Raw genomic sequence first — 15,059 nt, forward strand, 5'->3', positions numbered from 1 at the left:
GCTGTTGCATTGTGGTAAACTGTGGTCAATGACATGAGACAAAGTATATGTGAACTGCTGTATGGAAAGTGAATTTGCTCTGTAAATCTTCACTCCAATCACAATTTAAAAAGAAAGAAAAAAAATGGAATCATTTTAAATAAATTTGTTTAAATTTTGTAGTGACACCTTTCATATTGTGAAAAGCCATGTCCTAACTTTTTGGTTTTGTACATTTCAATTTTAAAAATTTTAGTTGAAAGGGAATATACTTGCAAATGTAATTATAGTCCAGTGTTTTAATTGACAATGGTAATTTTTTTATTAAAGTAATTTTCATAGATTCTCATTGCATATTTTCTCACATCTTAATTCTTTAAAATTGTGCTGCATTTTACTGTTGCTGCAATCTAAAAAAAAGTGTTAATTCACACTTCTGTTTCAGTATATTTTCATTCTTGGTGTTATCTAAAATAATGGTAAATCTTAAAATTGATGGCTTCTTAGATTTGACAAAATCTGGAGTTGTCAAGAAAGTAATGTTATTTTGCTACATGCTCAGTTATCTAACTTTCTTATGTACTGTCTGTTCCTGAAGCATCCCCTAGAACAGGATGTCTTAACCAGGTGCTATTTTGCTTCCCAGAGGACATTTGATAATGCGTGGGGACATTTTTGATTGTTGTAACTGGGGGAGGGTACTACTAGTATGCAGTGGGTAGAGGGGGCAGAGATGCTGTGAAACATCGTATAATGCATAAGACAGCCCCCTACAATGAAGAATTATGTGGCCCAAAATGTCAGTAGTACTGAGATTCAGAAACTGCTGTAAAAACTCCTGTGGATTCAAAAATTACGTCTGTTTTTGAGAAGTACATCAAATATGCTTTGGCTCCTTTTGTGAGCAAAGCATTTTGCCAAGTTCTGAGGAGAAATCAAAGTAATTTGTGATTTGGCCTTTTTCAGAAACAATTTTAAATAGTTGCTTTTTTCCCCTAAATTAGTCATAAAGTACCTAATCGATCAAAGCCAACAATTAGAAGCACTGCACACATATTTTTTGAAAAAGGCTGTTGAATGCTAGATACATGCCTGTCATTTTTAGTTTAGCAAAAAAGTGGAATATTAATTAATCCTTTGCTGTTATTTGTGTTTTTTTTTTTTTTTTTAAAGTGCCACTGAAGTTTTCCCAACACTCTGCCTGTTCTATTCTTAACTGATTTGAATGATTGTCTTCAGCTCCTCAGGGGATTAAATGTCGTCAGAGGACCGAGAAGCTCAGGAGGATGAATTGCTGGCCTTGGCGAGTATTTATGATGGAGATGAATTTAGGAAAGCGGACTCTGTCCAAGGGGGAGAAACAAGGATCTATTTGGATTTGCCACAAAATTTCAAGATATTTGTGAGCGGTTAGTCACAATATTCTTTTGAATACATTTTTTTTCCCTAAATAAAGATTCTCTATTTCTTAGTGTACTTTAAGCTATTTACCATCTTGTGTTTTTCGGCATTAGTAATAGTATTTGTCAATTTAATGCATTTTTCTGTCTTAGTTGAAAATTGGAATGGGGTAAACAGTTTCCAATTTGATTCCTTCTTTTTGACCACTGAATTAGAGTAGTATTCTACTTACTGCCTGCATTCTAATCTTCCTCCAACTAGCAATTTATCAGCCATGAGTCACTTCTATTATGTAGGGAAAATCAGAGTAGATGAAATACACCTACTTCTCACTTATCAATTATCTTGTTGTTCAACATTTCATATTTACCACCATAGCAAGGAATCTACTATCTGACTATTTTGTGCATTAACGACGTATATCTGACAGTAATGAACACCAAGATGTGTGGCGAGTAACACTGGCTCTGATGGGTAAGGTTATATGTTAACTTGGCCAGGCCATGATCCTCAGTGGTTTGGCAATTAATTATGATGTAGTCATCTTCCCTTTTTGCATAACACCAGTTTTCATGTAATGACCTGGCCTTTGGAGCCAGAACCTAATCATGTTGATAAGTGAGGAGATACAATGTATGTGAAAACACTTGGAAAACTTTAAGGGACCATGGTGGTAGTTGTACTATTTGGTTTCTAGAATCATTTCAGCTACTGTACACATGGGACATATGCTGTTACTCTGACCTTTTGCTTAAAAAAAAAAAAACAACTGCTGGTTTTGATATAAACATTCACAGAAGCCCTTGATGCACATTTTCTCAAAAGATTTCTACTATAATTTCTACTATTTTCTACTTACCAAAAAACCAAACTCACTGCCGTCGAGTCGATCCAACTCATAGCGACCTTTCCTTGGGTTTTTGAGGCAGTATCTCTACAGAAGTAGGTTGCCCAACCTTCCTTATGAGGAGTAGCTGGTGGATTTGAACTGCCATCCTTCTGGTTAGCAGTCAAATGCCTTAGGCACTATGCCACCAGAGATCCCTGTACTATAAAGACATTGAGTAAAGAAAGTGTCATAATTTAAATGAAACTTTGATAGTGCGAGTGTTGTGTGTTGTATCATACCCTCAAACCAAAGGTCATTGTGTTGGCTTACATCTTCCTAGGTAGTTGGCACATGCTGATCTAAGTAGGTCATGGCTGTTTGATAGAAATAAACGTCCTTTTCTCTGGATGTATCTTTAATGGTCTGTGAAACAATAAAAGAGAACATTGTGTATTAATCATTAATGGTAGGAATTGTAGTCGAAAATGTATTCAGGAATAAGTTGTGTATAATGAAGGTGACGTAATGACTGTGACGTTAAAATTAAGGAATAGAAAGTGCTTTGGGGGAGGATTTTTATTACCTCAACTAAAGCATTTTTTTTCTTGAGCACTGCTTAACAGTAGTGGACACTCAAGTGCTGACCAACTGATCCTTTCTAATCTTTGTTTTTGGTTCAGGCAATTCAAATGAGTGTCTCCAGAATAGTGGCTTTGAATACACCATTTGCTTTCTGCCTCCACTTGTGCTGAACTTTGAACTGCCACCAGATTATCCATCCTCCTCCCCACCTTCATTCACACTTAGTGGCAAATGGCTGTCACCAACTCAGGTTAGACCCAAAAGTTAATTTCTCCTATCCATTTTTAGAAACTTAAAAAATCATCTTTAATGGAAGACTACCTTTGATGATCTTGAATTCAGTGCATGAAGAACAAATGGCTTTAATTTTGTCATTTTTTTCCTTGCATTTATGAATCCTAATGTTAATGAATTGAAATTACTTTGGTGTTTTAGAATGAAATGGCAGTAATTAAAGCTACTAATCATTATGGTTTGCAGTGGGAATACTTTTTAATCGAGTATATTGTTTCTTTGTATTTCCTCATTTTAATCTGTATTGTAATGAAGATTATGAAGTCCTCATTTTCCTCAGATTATGGTGTTCCTTTCTTCCCCCTCAGTTTTTCATTCATTCCTCAAATGGAAGATTTAATTGTAATTAGCAGGGCTGAAAATTAAGCTAATACAATTATAATAAATAAATTTCCTAAATAAACATAATGAATAGTTTTGTTATTTTAATTTTTATTGTGATTTGAGTGAAAGTTTACAGAGCAAATTCATTTTCCATACAGCAGTTCATACACATTTTGTCTCATGACATTGACTGCAATTTCCCACAATGTAACAGCCTTCTTCCCATTTCCTCCCCATAGTTATCTCTTTCCTGTGTCCTTACTTCCTATGCACTCCTGTCCCCTGAGCTGTTTCCCTGTGTATACACTGCCTTTCTTTTCTCCCATGATTAATCTCTTCAAGTAGTGTATCTATCTGATGTAAATGTTAAGCCCATATGCTGGTCTTTTATTTGGCTGGAAGCCATAGGAGTGAGTTCAATTCCAGACCTGAAGGGCAGCTAGGGACCATAGTCTCAGGGGTTCCACCAGGCTCTACCAGACCAACAAACCTGGTCTTTTTTTTTTTAATTTTGTGTTTTGTTCCATGTTGTTCTCCCACTCTATCCAGGATCTCCTACATAGATCCCCCTCTGAGTGGTTGACAGTGGTAGCCAGACACCATCTAGTTCTTCTGGTCTCATGGTCATATAGGCTGAGGCATGGTCTATCAGTCCCTTGGACTAATTGTTTCCAATCATCTTTGGTTTTCTTCTTTCTTTGCTCTGGACGAGGAAAGACCCATTGTTGCATCTAGATGGCTGCTTGTAAGCTTTTAAGATCTCAGTCACTACTTACCAAAGTAGGATGTGGAACAATGTTTTTGTGTAGTATGTTATGTAGTATGTGTAGTATGTTTTGTGTAGTATGTTAATTGAGCTTAATGTCCCCTGGGACCGTGGTCCCGAGCCTACAGGTCCAACTACTCACTCCCTCTGGGTAGCTGGCTGTGGCCAAGAAGTCACCACAACCTTGTCCCTTGTGAGCTCTACTATATACCTGGACATTCTTACAGAACATACAAATACACTTGTAGAAACATTGTCTGCCAACCCTATACATGGTCATAGGCACACTCCCCCCTGCCTAGACATACCTGATTGTTCAGCCTGTCCACCCATTTATCCACCTGTAGATCAATGTTTGCCATCACTGACAATGCAGTACTGTATGTGCAAAAGAGTTCGTCTTTGTTGTCTGTACCTCCCAATAAACATAATAAATAGTTTTATTTTGAAAGATCTGTATCTTAATAGCAAATCATTGTTGGACTGGTCTCACATAGATCCAAATGCATAGATTCCTGAGAATGATCTCATTAAAGCCAGAGACATGACATTAAAAGCCTTAATTTCCTTCAGATTATATATCCTTTTCTCGTAATAACCTCAGCTCTTGATTGAGACATAAGTATGACTTGAAGCTAATAAAAGTATTCTGGGACAGATAGTAGATCAACAGCAGCTTCTGTTGAGAAGTCATGATGAAGATTGATAGACTGATGTATATTAAGACAAAAGCTGTCAGAGTCGCTGACTCAAGGAACAGCCTGTCAGTTTTCCCTTTTTGATCATGTAGTTTTGATTCCCATACTCACCAGTCCAGACTTTTACATAATTGAGCTAATGGTTTAATAACAAAATTAAACTTTAAAAATGATAATACATGGAGAATAAAAAGAAATATGACTTTACATTTTAATATCTGTGCCAGAGGCAGTACAGGAGAAGAGAGTGGATTATTTGAACAAGATTATCAAAGTTTTCTGACATTTAGATCACTAAGAGTTGACTGAATTATTTAATATTTATAGCCACATTTCTCCAGGGAGCTCTTGATGCTTTTTACTCATGCATGTATGCATGTGCACAAACACATGCATGTGCACACACATACACACACACAAAGGATGTGTTAGCTGAGTGTGTGGTTACAGTTTCAGATTCCAGCCAAATATTACCTATTTAACGCTGGCTTTGGGTGAGGGAAGGAGAGTTATTTATTATTTTGTTTTGCAGCTAAAATTATAATAGGATTCTTTATCATATTTTTTGCATTTAATTGGCATTTTAATTTGTCTGTGTCCCTTGGTTCAACTTTTCTTTTTGCCAGGCCCTGATTCATTGACATGAATCATACCTGTTGATAGTGAAGGTGACACATGGACCTGTTATTTACTGAATTGGAGTGGGTGTGTGGAAGGCAGTGGGTTTAGTCTTCTGGTATTATCGTCCTCCCCACCCCATACACACATGCACAGTCTCTCTCTCTCTCTCTCTCTTGCTCGAATCTTTTCCTTTCTCTGTCTCTTCCCTCACGCGTCAGTGCATCCCTTTTGAACAGGGGCTGAGAAGAAATGAGGATGGAGGAGAATGGTTTTTTCATTGGACTTTGTGGTTAATATAACACTCAGAGCTTCCCTTTTAGCATTTATTACATTTTACAGATTTCAGCAGAGTTTTTCAGAAACAAGGTTGAATCTTATAAGCATATTCATGCAAATGTGAAAAAGCACTAGTTGTCTGACCCTGAACTCTTCCTTAAGTGTTTGAGTGCCCATGCAGGGTTTAGTGAAGAGTACTACACAGAGCAAGGAACAGAAAATGAGGTCCTTTTTCACATGTAATTTCAATTTACAAAATTTGTTTGCCATCTGGAAGGCTTATTTTTATGTTTACCTAAAAATAAAAGCTGCTTATAATTCCCAAGCCCTACTTACAAATATTTTACATATCTAATCGAACATCCGCTTATATGTATCTTTCAAATTGAACAGACCACTTATGAGGAGGAAAAGTCTTAAACAGTTTAAAATTTGATTGCTTAGCTTGGGAAATGTGAGCTTTCCCTAGGGTAGCTAACCCATGTTGAGGCTGTGTAATTATGTCTTATACAGAATCAGTCTGCTTCCTTCCATTAACCAGGATCTGATGGAAGCCCAGATTGCTTAGTTAAAACCAGTTTGTAAATCTGAATAACAAAGGCTCTCAGGTTGAATTCCATTGGTGATTCTCTCATTTTAGTTAGCTTTCTGATAGGACTGAAAGTTAGAATTAACTTAAAAAGTCGGTTCCTATTTTTAAACTGTTCTTTTCCTAACCATTATTCCATGACACCTAAAAGGCTAGGACTCCAAAGGGATTAAAAAAAAAAAAAATTCATTTAGAACTAGATCTCTTTCCGCTACATGAGAGAGATCATCACAATATTAGAACAAATAAATAAAGTTCTGCGTTTCAGCGGCTCTCAGTAAATCTAGTTCTCCATCTTCACTTGTGAAGTCTTGCCATTTCTCTTGTTTTTATGGTCCTTCTACCTTCTGAGTTTGTGTTGCTCTCTGGTTTATGTTGCTAAATGGGTTAAGAAATATTCTGATAAGAATATTGGCACTGTTTTGCAGCACAGTTTACAACAGTAGTTAAAAAAAAAAAAGTCAGGAAATATAAGGGCCTGCCTTACAAGTTAAAAGGTTTAAAGGAAAATCAAGAGTTGATATCATCATCTTCTTCCCTTTCCTAACTCACCATCATCCTCATTTGCTTTCTCCTAGCTGTCTGCTCTGTGCAAACACTTGGACAATCTGTGGGAAGAATACCGTGGCAGCGTGGTCCTATTTGCCTGGATGCAGTTTCTTAAGGAAGAGACCCTAGCGTATCTGAATATTGTCTCTCCTTTTGAGCTCAAGATGGGTTCACCAGGAGAAGTGCAGGGAAGGGCAGCACAAGCCTCGTCGAATACAGAGCTAGATTTTGGAGGAGCTGCTGGACCTGATGTCGACCAAGGGGAAGTTGTGGATGAGAGAGCCGTGCAGGATGTGGAATCATTGTCGAGTCTGATCCAGGAAATCTTGGACTTTGATCAAGCTCAGCAGAAAAAGTGCTTTAATAGTAAATTGTTCCTGTGCAATATCTGTTTCTGTGACAAACCGGGTAGTGAATGCATGTACTTCTTGGAGTGCAGGCATGTGTACTGCAAAGCCTGTCTGAAGGACTACTTTGAAATCCAGATCAGAGATGGCCAAGTTCAGTGCCTCAACTGCCCAGAACCTAAGTGCCCTTCAGTGGCCACCCCTGGTCAGGTAACTGCTTACTCTGCTGGCAGCTGCGTCTTAGTTCTCTTTCACAGGTGAAGCTGTCTTCTCAGAAGCTTCCTTGATAGGGGTTATCAGGGTAGTCTGAGTGTGGAGCCAGACCCTAACTTGTTTCACTGTATCTGTCAAGAATTGTTGGGTCCATTTAGGCAAATGCTTCCTTTGCTGGCCTTGGAATGGGTGGTCATAGGCAGGGATGAGTGTTAAGTAATTCTGTTTTGTTTTTTTCTTAATGTTATCTACTAGGATCCCATCAACCTTGGGGAAGCGTTAGCCTATCTTTTTATGAGATTGAGATCTATAGGGGTCATCCCTTGGAATGGTTAATCGAATCATTTACAAACTTCTTGAATTATTTTTTGATCAGTTTTATTAAGGCATAATTTTAATTATAATAAACTGTACCCATGTAAAGTATACAGTTTGCTTAGTTTTAGCAAATGTATAGTCCCTGTAACCACCACCTCAGTCAAAATCCACACTCTTTCCATACTTGATTCAATTTTGAAGTGAGACAGGATTTTCATTTATGTGCCTGTCTAGTTCACACCAGCATCACAAGGCTCTCCTGAGGATCAGACTGGTTGGAAAATCATCTCATCTGTAGTGTTCTGTATTTTCTTCCAGGTCAAAGAGCTAGTGGAAGCAGAGTTATTTGCCCGTTACGACCGCCTTCTGCTCCAGTCCACCTTGGACCTGATGGCAGATGTGGTGTACTGCCCCCGCCCATGCTGCCAGCTGCCTGTGATGCAAGAGCCTGGTTGTACCATGGGCATCTGCTCTAGTTGCAATTTTGCCTTCTGTACCTTGTGCAGATTGACCTACCATGGGGTCTCTCCCTGTAAGGTGACAGCAGGTAAGTTGTAACCAAGTGAACTGAACTCCCATCCCTTTCCTGTCCCCAGTCTCCCCTGCCCTCCGCTGTCACCCCACCTACACTAAGCCTTATCATTTCAATTTGGAAGTATTCATTCAACGAATATTTTTTGTCTAATTAATGTCCTAGATGCTAGGGATAGAGTAGTGACCCAAAGAAACAAAATATCCTCCCAATAGAATTTACATTCTAGTGAGGGAGACAGGCAAAAAAAAAGGATATTAGGTAGTAATAAGTGGTAAGGAGAAAAAGATAATAATAAAGCAGGGACAGTACATGAAATGTTCTGAGTGGGAGGGGTTTGGGATTTTAGTTAGAAAAGCAAGGGGAGGACTTAGTGGCAAAGTGATTTGAATAAATACGTGAAGGAAGTAAGGAAACAAGCCATGGAGATATCAAGGGGAGCATTCCAAGAGAGGGAACAACAAAGTACTTTCTACCTGTGAACATGGAATATCTTACATCCTGGGTGGTACATGCAGAGCGTCTGAGCCTGCCACTCTTCGATCCATGCATATGTCTGTCTCAAGTGCTCTCTCACTGAGCCTATGAAGGCCTCAGAATCTTCCTCAACATAGTGCTTCAGAAAGTCACCATCTGTTGAAGTAGGCACAAGAGGTTAAACCTGTTTGCCATTTTTGATCTAGATAAGGATTGGGAAATCAGGCCCCTGACATGGATTTAACTGGACTTTGGTGGCCCAGTCTCTCATACATAGCAGGGATGACACTAATAATAGCTACTTCATAGGTTATTCTGAGGATGAATAAACTGATGCAACCCTACTCAAAGTTGTTAAATTGTTTTACTGATCTATGATAAGTTTAGAAATGACCCTCAGGTTTAGAAACCATTATAGCAATTTGACAGAGTAATTTTATGTAAAATCTAATAAAAATTTAAGCTGATATATATATATATATTTTAATTTAATTTTTATAATAATTCATTATTATTGTATTTAACAGAAATATCTGCTCATGACAAATTGAGGACAACAGTTGGTCCTTCACCATAAATAGTTTGAGAAACAATGAGCTAACACATATAAAATACAAAGTGCTAATTATTAATGCCATTATTACTAAATTAGTAATTACTACTGTTAACAGAGTGTCATTATCTTTGAGAAAGTACACAAAGAAGAGGGAGTGAGTGGATACTTCCAGTTGCCCAGAGCAGAGTCCTGTCATGAGTAGGGCAGCTGGGATGGAGAACTTACCTAAATATAACGAAACACTGCCATCGAGTCGAATCCGACTCATAGCGACCCCTCTTTGGGTCTCTAAGGCGGTATCACTACGGAAGTAGATTGCCCAACCTTCCTTCTGAGGAGTGGATGGTGGGTTTGAACTGCCAGCCTTCTGGTTAGCAGTCAGATGCCTCAGGCACTATGCCACCAGAGCTCCTAAATATAGTTTAGACTTTAGTAACTTTATCATTGAGAGGCTGAAGTACATCTCAGGGGTTTCACAGCATTCAGGGAAGAAACAAAAGATGGATGTGGGGGCTTCAAAAAATTAGTAAGATACACACACCCACACTATTACTATATAATATATATGAACTGCTAACAGCTTTTTATTTTGAAAATATTAGCACAATAACCTTTTTTCCTTAAGATGTGTACCAAAGGACCATAAAAATACTTTGAATTATTAGAGGGATAAAAATGACAGGATAACAGAGGTCCACGTCTGCTACATCCAAGTAGAGGTAATGGAGCCATGGAAATACACAACAGACAGAAAGACTCACAAGTGAAGGAAAAGAGTGTGGTTGGGATTCTGCCACAGGTGATGTCTATTGCATAAAGAGAGAGACCTCCAAATGATAGGGGGAAGTAAACTAATGAAATAGAAGAACATTGTTGAGAGTTTTTGGAGCTAATTAGTAGTGTTAAAAAATTCAGGTGGTAGAATAGTGAAAAAAGCCTCTTGTCTACAAGTAAAGCCTTTGGGAATGGCTACCTGTTTCATTGAGTAATAGAGTAACAGAAGTCAGGTTGAAGGATATCAAGGGGGAGAGTTGATAGGAGGAACCTCTTAGCACCTGTCACAAAGCATAGCACAGGGTGAGAATGAGAGTGGTAAATTGTATACATTGATTTTTTTTATATACAAAATTGAACAGTTGTCTTAGCCCTTAACCCATAGGTACTTTATGTATTGGCGAGGTCTTGCTCATTACTGAATGGTAAATGATGCTGACCTAGTGGGTGATCAGTAAGCATGTCTGCTTCAACCTTTGTGTCTTTTAGATAAGTCAGTCTTTAACAGCATATTATTAATTGCTCAAATGATATCAACATTAATAAATCAAAATCAAAGGGGAAAATTCCCATTATTCTACTACTTTAGCAAATCTATCTGTTTTAGTTGTGGGACTGCCTTCCATTCTTTGTCATTTATGTCTGTATAATTTTTACATAGTTGTAACATAAGTATAATTTTTTTTTTGGATTCTGTAATAAGGATTTTAATTGTGTTGTGGCAATCCTAATAAAAAAGTTTCTAATAACTGAAGGCATGTCATTAAATGGCTCTTCCACATATGATTATTCCCTGAGGCATTTAATTTGTTTGCCATTGTTATATGCATCTCTGTGCTTCTGCCTTTACTTTGGATGATTTCCTTATGATAAAGTCCTGGGAATAGCATTATTGAGTTCTCAAAGGTTACAGCCATTTTTAATGGTTTTTACTTAATATCGCAAAATTGTATAAAAGTTAATTTTCCATTTCACTTTCTAGAGAAGTTAATAGACTTACGAAATGAGTACCTGCAAGCAGATGAGGCTAATAAGAGATTTTTGGAACAGAGGTATGGTAAGAGGGTGATTCAGAAGGCACTGGAAGAGATGGAGAGTAAGGAGTGGCTAGAAAAGAATGCCAAGAGCTGTCCATGTTGTGGGACTCCAATAGAGGTAAGTATTCGGGACAAACTTGGAGGTAAACAGACTTGAAAGCATGTTAGAATTGCTTCAAGAAGTCTGTTAAGTCAGTTTTGTGACTTAATAATAAAACATATTTTGGTCTCGATTAAGCCTTCTTAGTTAAAAAGACGTGAATTTATTACTAAATATTGTTATTTACCTTAAATGTATGTAACACTAGCTTTTCAAAGTGCTTTTATACAGTGATTGTTGTTCTTATATTATAAAAAACAAAAAACAGCTAAACAGTGGCCATGGAGTCAGTTCCAACTCATGGAGATGCTATGGGTGTCAGAGGAGAATTGTTCCATAGGGTTCTCAACGGCTATGATCTTTCAGCAGTAGATCACCAGGCCTTTCTTCTGAGGCGCCTCTGGGTGGATTTGAACTGCCACCTTTCAGTTCGTAGCTGAGTGCATCACTGTTTGTGCCACCCAGAAAATCTGCCATTATATCCACCTGAAAATTGAATGGGTTATGAGGAGGCCTACTAGACCTACAGTCAACTCATCTATGTTAAAAAAAAAAAAAAGTTAACTCTGATTTTTCCTCAGAACTATTTATGCTCAGATGTAGGACACCTTTTTAGCAATTACTTGCTAAGAAAATGGAGACATTTTTCCATTAATCTGATCCAAAATAATTAGATGAATCTTAATATATTTTAAAATCAAAATATCTCTTGCCTTTGATTTTACAGTTCCAATCTATATCTGAATGGAACCTAACAGTAATTCCTAACTCCATGAAGAAAATTGGCATTATATTTAGTCCACTTCTGGCATGCCTCAATCTTATGATAGACTGGGGATTTGATACTTAAATTTTTGTAAAAAAATTTAAAATTATACCTTTTAAATCCAAACATTTTAACATTAATCTGTTACTACATATTCCACACACAATAATACATGTTTGGCTTATATCTACTGTTTATCAAGAAGAGATTTTGCTAAGTGTTTAGTTGTAGGAGTACCTACTTAGTATTTTCTTTAATGCTTATTTTGCATTAGAAGTAATATAAATGGTTGTTGAAGTGTTAACGTATATATCTCAACCCTGCATGAGAAAAGGGTGAAGACTAGGAAATTGTTGTACTGAATCTTTTTGGCCAGTATATTTCTCTTCTGCATTTACAGCCTTGATATTTTTCTCTTTCTGTCCTTCCCACCAGAAATTAGATGGATGTAACAAGATGACATGTACTGGCTGTAGGCAGTATTTCTGCTGGATTTGCATGGGTTCTCTCTCTAGAGCAAACCCTTACAAACATTTCACTGATCCTGCTTCCCCCTGTTTTAACCGGTATGTATACACAGAATTCCCCAGGCATGGCACTGATTTTTGGTACTTGATTTGCAGACCACAGATCCAATGTTTTACTTAAGTATTTGCACTTAATTTAGAGAATTCTCTGACATGTTTTCTCATACACATGAATTTCTATATTATTTTCTCAGAAATGAGTTTTATGATGGGAATATACATTATCTGGAAATTTTTATTTTATTTTGTATCTTCTTCAACGTTAATAGTGAAAATTTTTTAAACATACAGCAAAGTTGAAAGAATAGTGTTGTAAGTAGGACCCCTTCCACCTAAATTGATAACATTTTGCCTATTTGTTCTATTTAATTTTTTTGTTGAACTACTTGAAGAAGCTAAGTTGGAGACATTTCATCTGTAAATACTTCCACATGTATCTCTTAAGATAAGAAAATTCTACATAACTACAGTACTTAAAAATAGTTAACAATAATGTCATATTATCTAATAAAAAGGGAGTTCTGGCGTCACAGTGCCTAAAGCATTTGACTACTAACCTGAAGGTGGGCGGTTCAAACCCACCAGCTGTTCTGTGAAGGAAGATGAGGACAGTCTACATCTGTAAAGATTTACCACCTTGGAAACCCAGTAGGGGTTGTTAATGAGTCAGAATCAACTTGATGGCAGTGAGTTTGGTTTTTGGTGTGATCATCTTATAAATGGTAGGTATTTAAAACATCCCAATTATTCCTAAAATGTCTTTAAGCTACTTTAGTGAACCAGGATCTAATCAAGGTTCAGTTATTGTATTTGGTTCTGTATCTTTAGTATCTTTTAATACAAAACAGATTCTCCTCCTTTCTGATGTATGTGTTGGGTAGAGATGTTACTTTTCTGCAGGGTCTAGGCAAGTTGTCCTGTATGACATTCTACGGTCCAGAGTTTTTTTTTCCCCATGGTGTCTTGTTTCTCTATCCTCTCTATTTCTTGTAAACTGGAAGTTAGTCTAGATTAAAGTTTTATTAGATTCAGAACAACCATTTTTTACAAGAATACTCATAGAAAGTGATGATATTGAATCACGTTGTTGTAGTTATATGCCGTCAAGTCAGAACCGACTCATAGCGACCTCTTCTTGGGTTTCCGAGGTGGTATCATTACGGAAGTAGATTGCCTAACTAACCTTTCTTCAGAGGAGTGGCTGGTGGGTTTGAACCGCCAGCCTTCTGGTTAGCAGTCAAGTGCCTTAGGCACTACACCACCAGACCTCCTTTGAGTCACGTTGTTGTTGTTATGTGCCGTCAAATCGGACCTGACTTAGGAAGCCCAAAAAATCAGGTTCTCCCAACTATCAGTGCTGCTCGGTTTCATCATTTATTCCATTATAAAGTTAAGTTTTCCTTTTCATTATTAGTAAAGAATCTGTGGGGTGAGTTCTCGCCATGATGTCAAGATTCTTTTCTCCAACATCTCTCCAGTTTCAGCATCAATTGGTGATCCTTGTTAATAGACATCTGTAGAGTATCTATAGTCATGTGTGTTATATGGCTATAAGAGAAGCTGAAGAAATAAACCCTGCCCATGATATCTAGAGTTGGGAATCACATACATTTTAGGTAACAAAAGGGAAAGATGACAGGTTGTCTATAAAACTTTCTACAAATGGAGGGTGCATATATGGTGAAGATATAAAAATAAGGAGTGACTGGCACATTATAGAGTTACAGTGTCTTGGAGGAGTTTAGATTCTCTTAAATTGCCTGACTTCCCATACCTTTGTTTATTCCACATACTATGTGCATTCAGTATCAGCATTTTGTGATTACTTTCCCCATTATTACTGTTTTATCCTTTACCCAACAGAGTGGTCTGGATCCTAGAAGGGCTCTTCTTGCAAACTTTAAGATAACTTTTCCAGAGATACCCAGATTTCAGCCTTCCTCAGTAGAGTGATTAAAGGAGAGAAAAAGATATACAAAGATATTATCAGAAGGGTATAGAAAGTATTTAATTATATATTAAAAATAACAGGCATATGGGAAAATTAGGCAACTCAGAGAACATTAACAAAGACAGTAACAATTCCAATAAAATACTAGTACAATTTAAAAAACACATGGAAAATTCCTAGCAGAAATACTAAACATAGGACTTTATCTTAAAAAAAAACTGAAAAAGGGAGGAGGAAATAAGTTTTTTTTTTTTTTTTTTTTTTAAATGTACCTCATTTTATGCTTCCAGGTTGTTCCATGCTGTGGATGTTAATGGAGACATTTGGGAAGATGAGATTGAAGACTAGTTAACTTCTGTTGCTCAAGATATAAAAGTGGAATGGTTTTCCCTAATCTTTTGTTTACTACACAAAGTTACCTTGCAGGATATTTAGGGTACCATTCATTCACTCTTCCTATGTAGAAGATATAGAAGAACCAACCAGGTTTATATTTTCCTTTGATACTACTGATGAAGGCACATTCATATAATTGTCAGTGTAACATAAATTA

General features: G+C 37.0%; 1 protein-coding gene across 1 annotated transcript; it reads left to right on the plus strand.

The window, feature by feature from the left end:
* Window positions 1-1,234: 1,234 nt before the first annotated feature.
* On the plus strand, window positions 1,235-14,854 carry RNF14 (ring finger protein 14). The gene is made up of 7 exons (XM_007939059.2): window positions 1,235-1,388; window positions 2,890-3,041; window positions 6,938-7,465; window positions 8,105-8,333; window positions 11,108-11,280; window positions 12,464-12,594; window positions 14,797-14,854. The coding sequence occupies exons 1-7, from the start codon at window positions 1,235-1,237 to the stop codon at window positions 14,852-14,854; spliced, it is 1,425 nt and encodes a 474-aa protein (XP_007937250.1).
* The last annotated feature ends 205 nt before the right edge of the window (window positions 14,855-15,059 follow it).

The sequence above is a fragment of the Orycteropus afer genome, unplaced genomic scaffold, assembly GCF_000298275.1.
Source record: "Orycteropus afer afer isolate SDZICR_OR568_19922 unplaced genomic scaffold, OryAfe1.0 scaffold00056, whole genome shotgun sequence".
NCBI lineage: Eukaryota > Metazoa > Chordata > Mammalia > Tubulidentata > Orycteropodidae > Orycteropus > Orycteropus afer.

Excerpts from the sequence above, each read along its gene's own strand:
- RNF14 (XM_007939059.2), top strand. The coding sequence starts at position 1,235 with ATGTCGTCAGAGGACCGAGAAGCTCAGGAGGATGAATTGCTGGCCTTG. Across the intron at positions 3,042-6,937 it reads AATGGCTGTCACCAACTCAG|CTGTCTGCTCTGTGCAAACA; the intron begins GTTAGACCCAAA and ends GCTTTCTCCTAG. Across the intron at positions 11,281-12,463 it reads GTTGTGGGACTCCAATAGAG|AAATTAGATGGATGTAACAA; the intron begins GTAAGTATTCGG and ends CCTTCCCACCAG.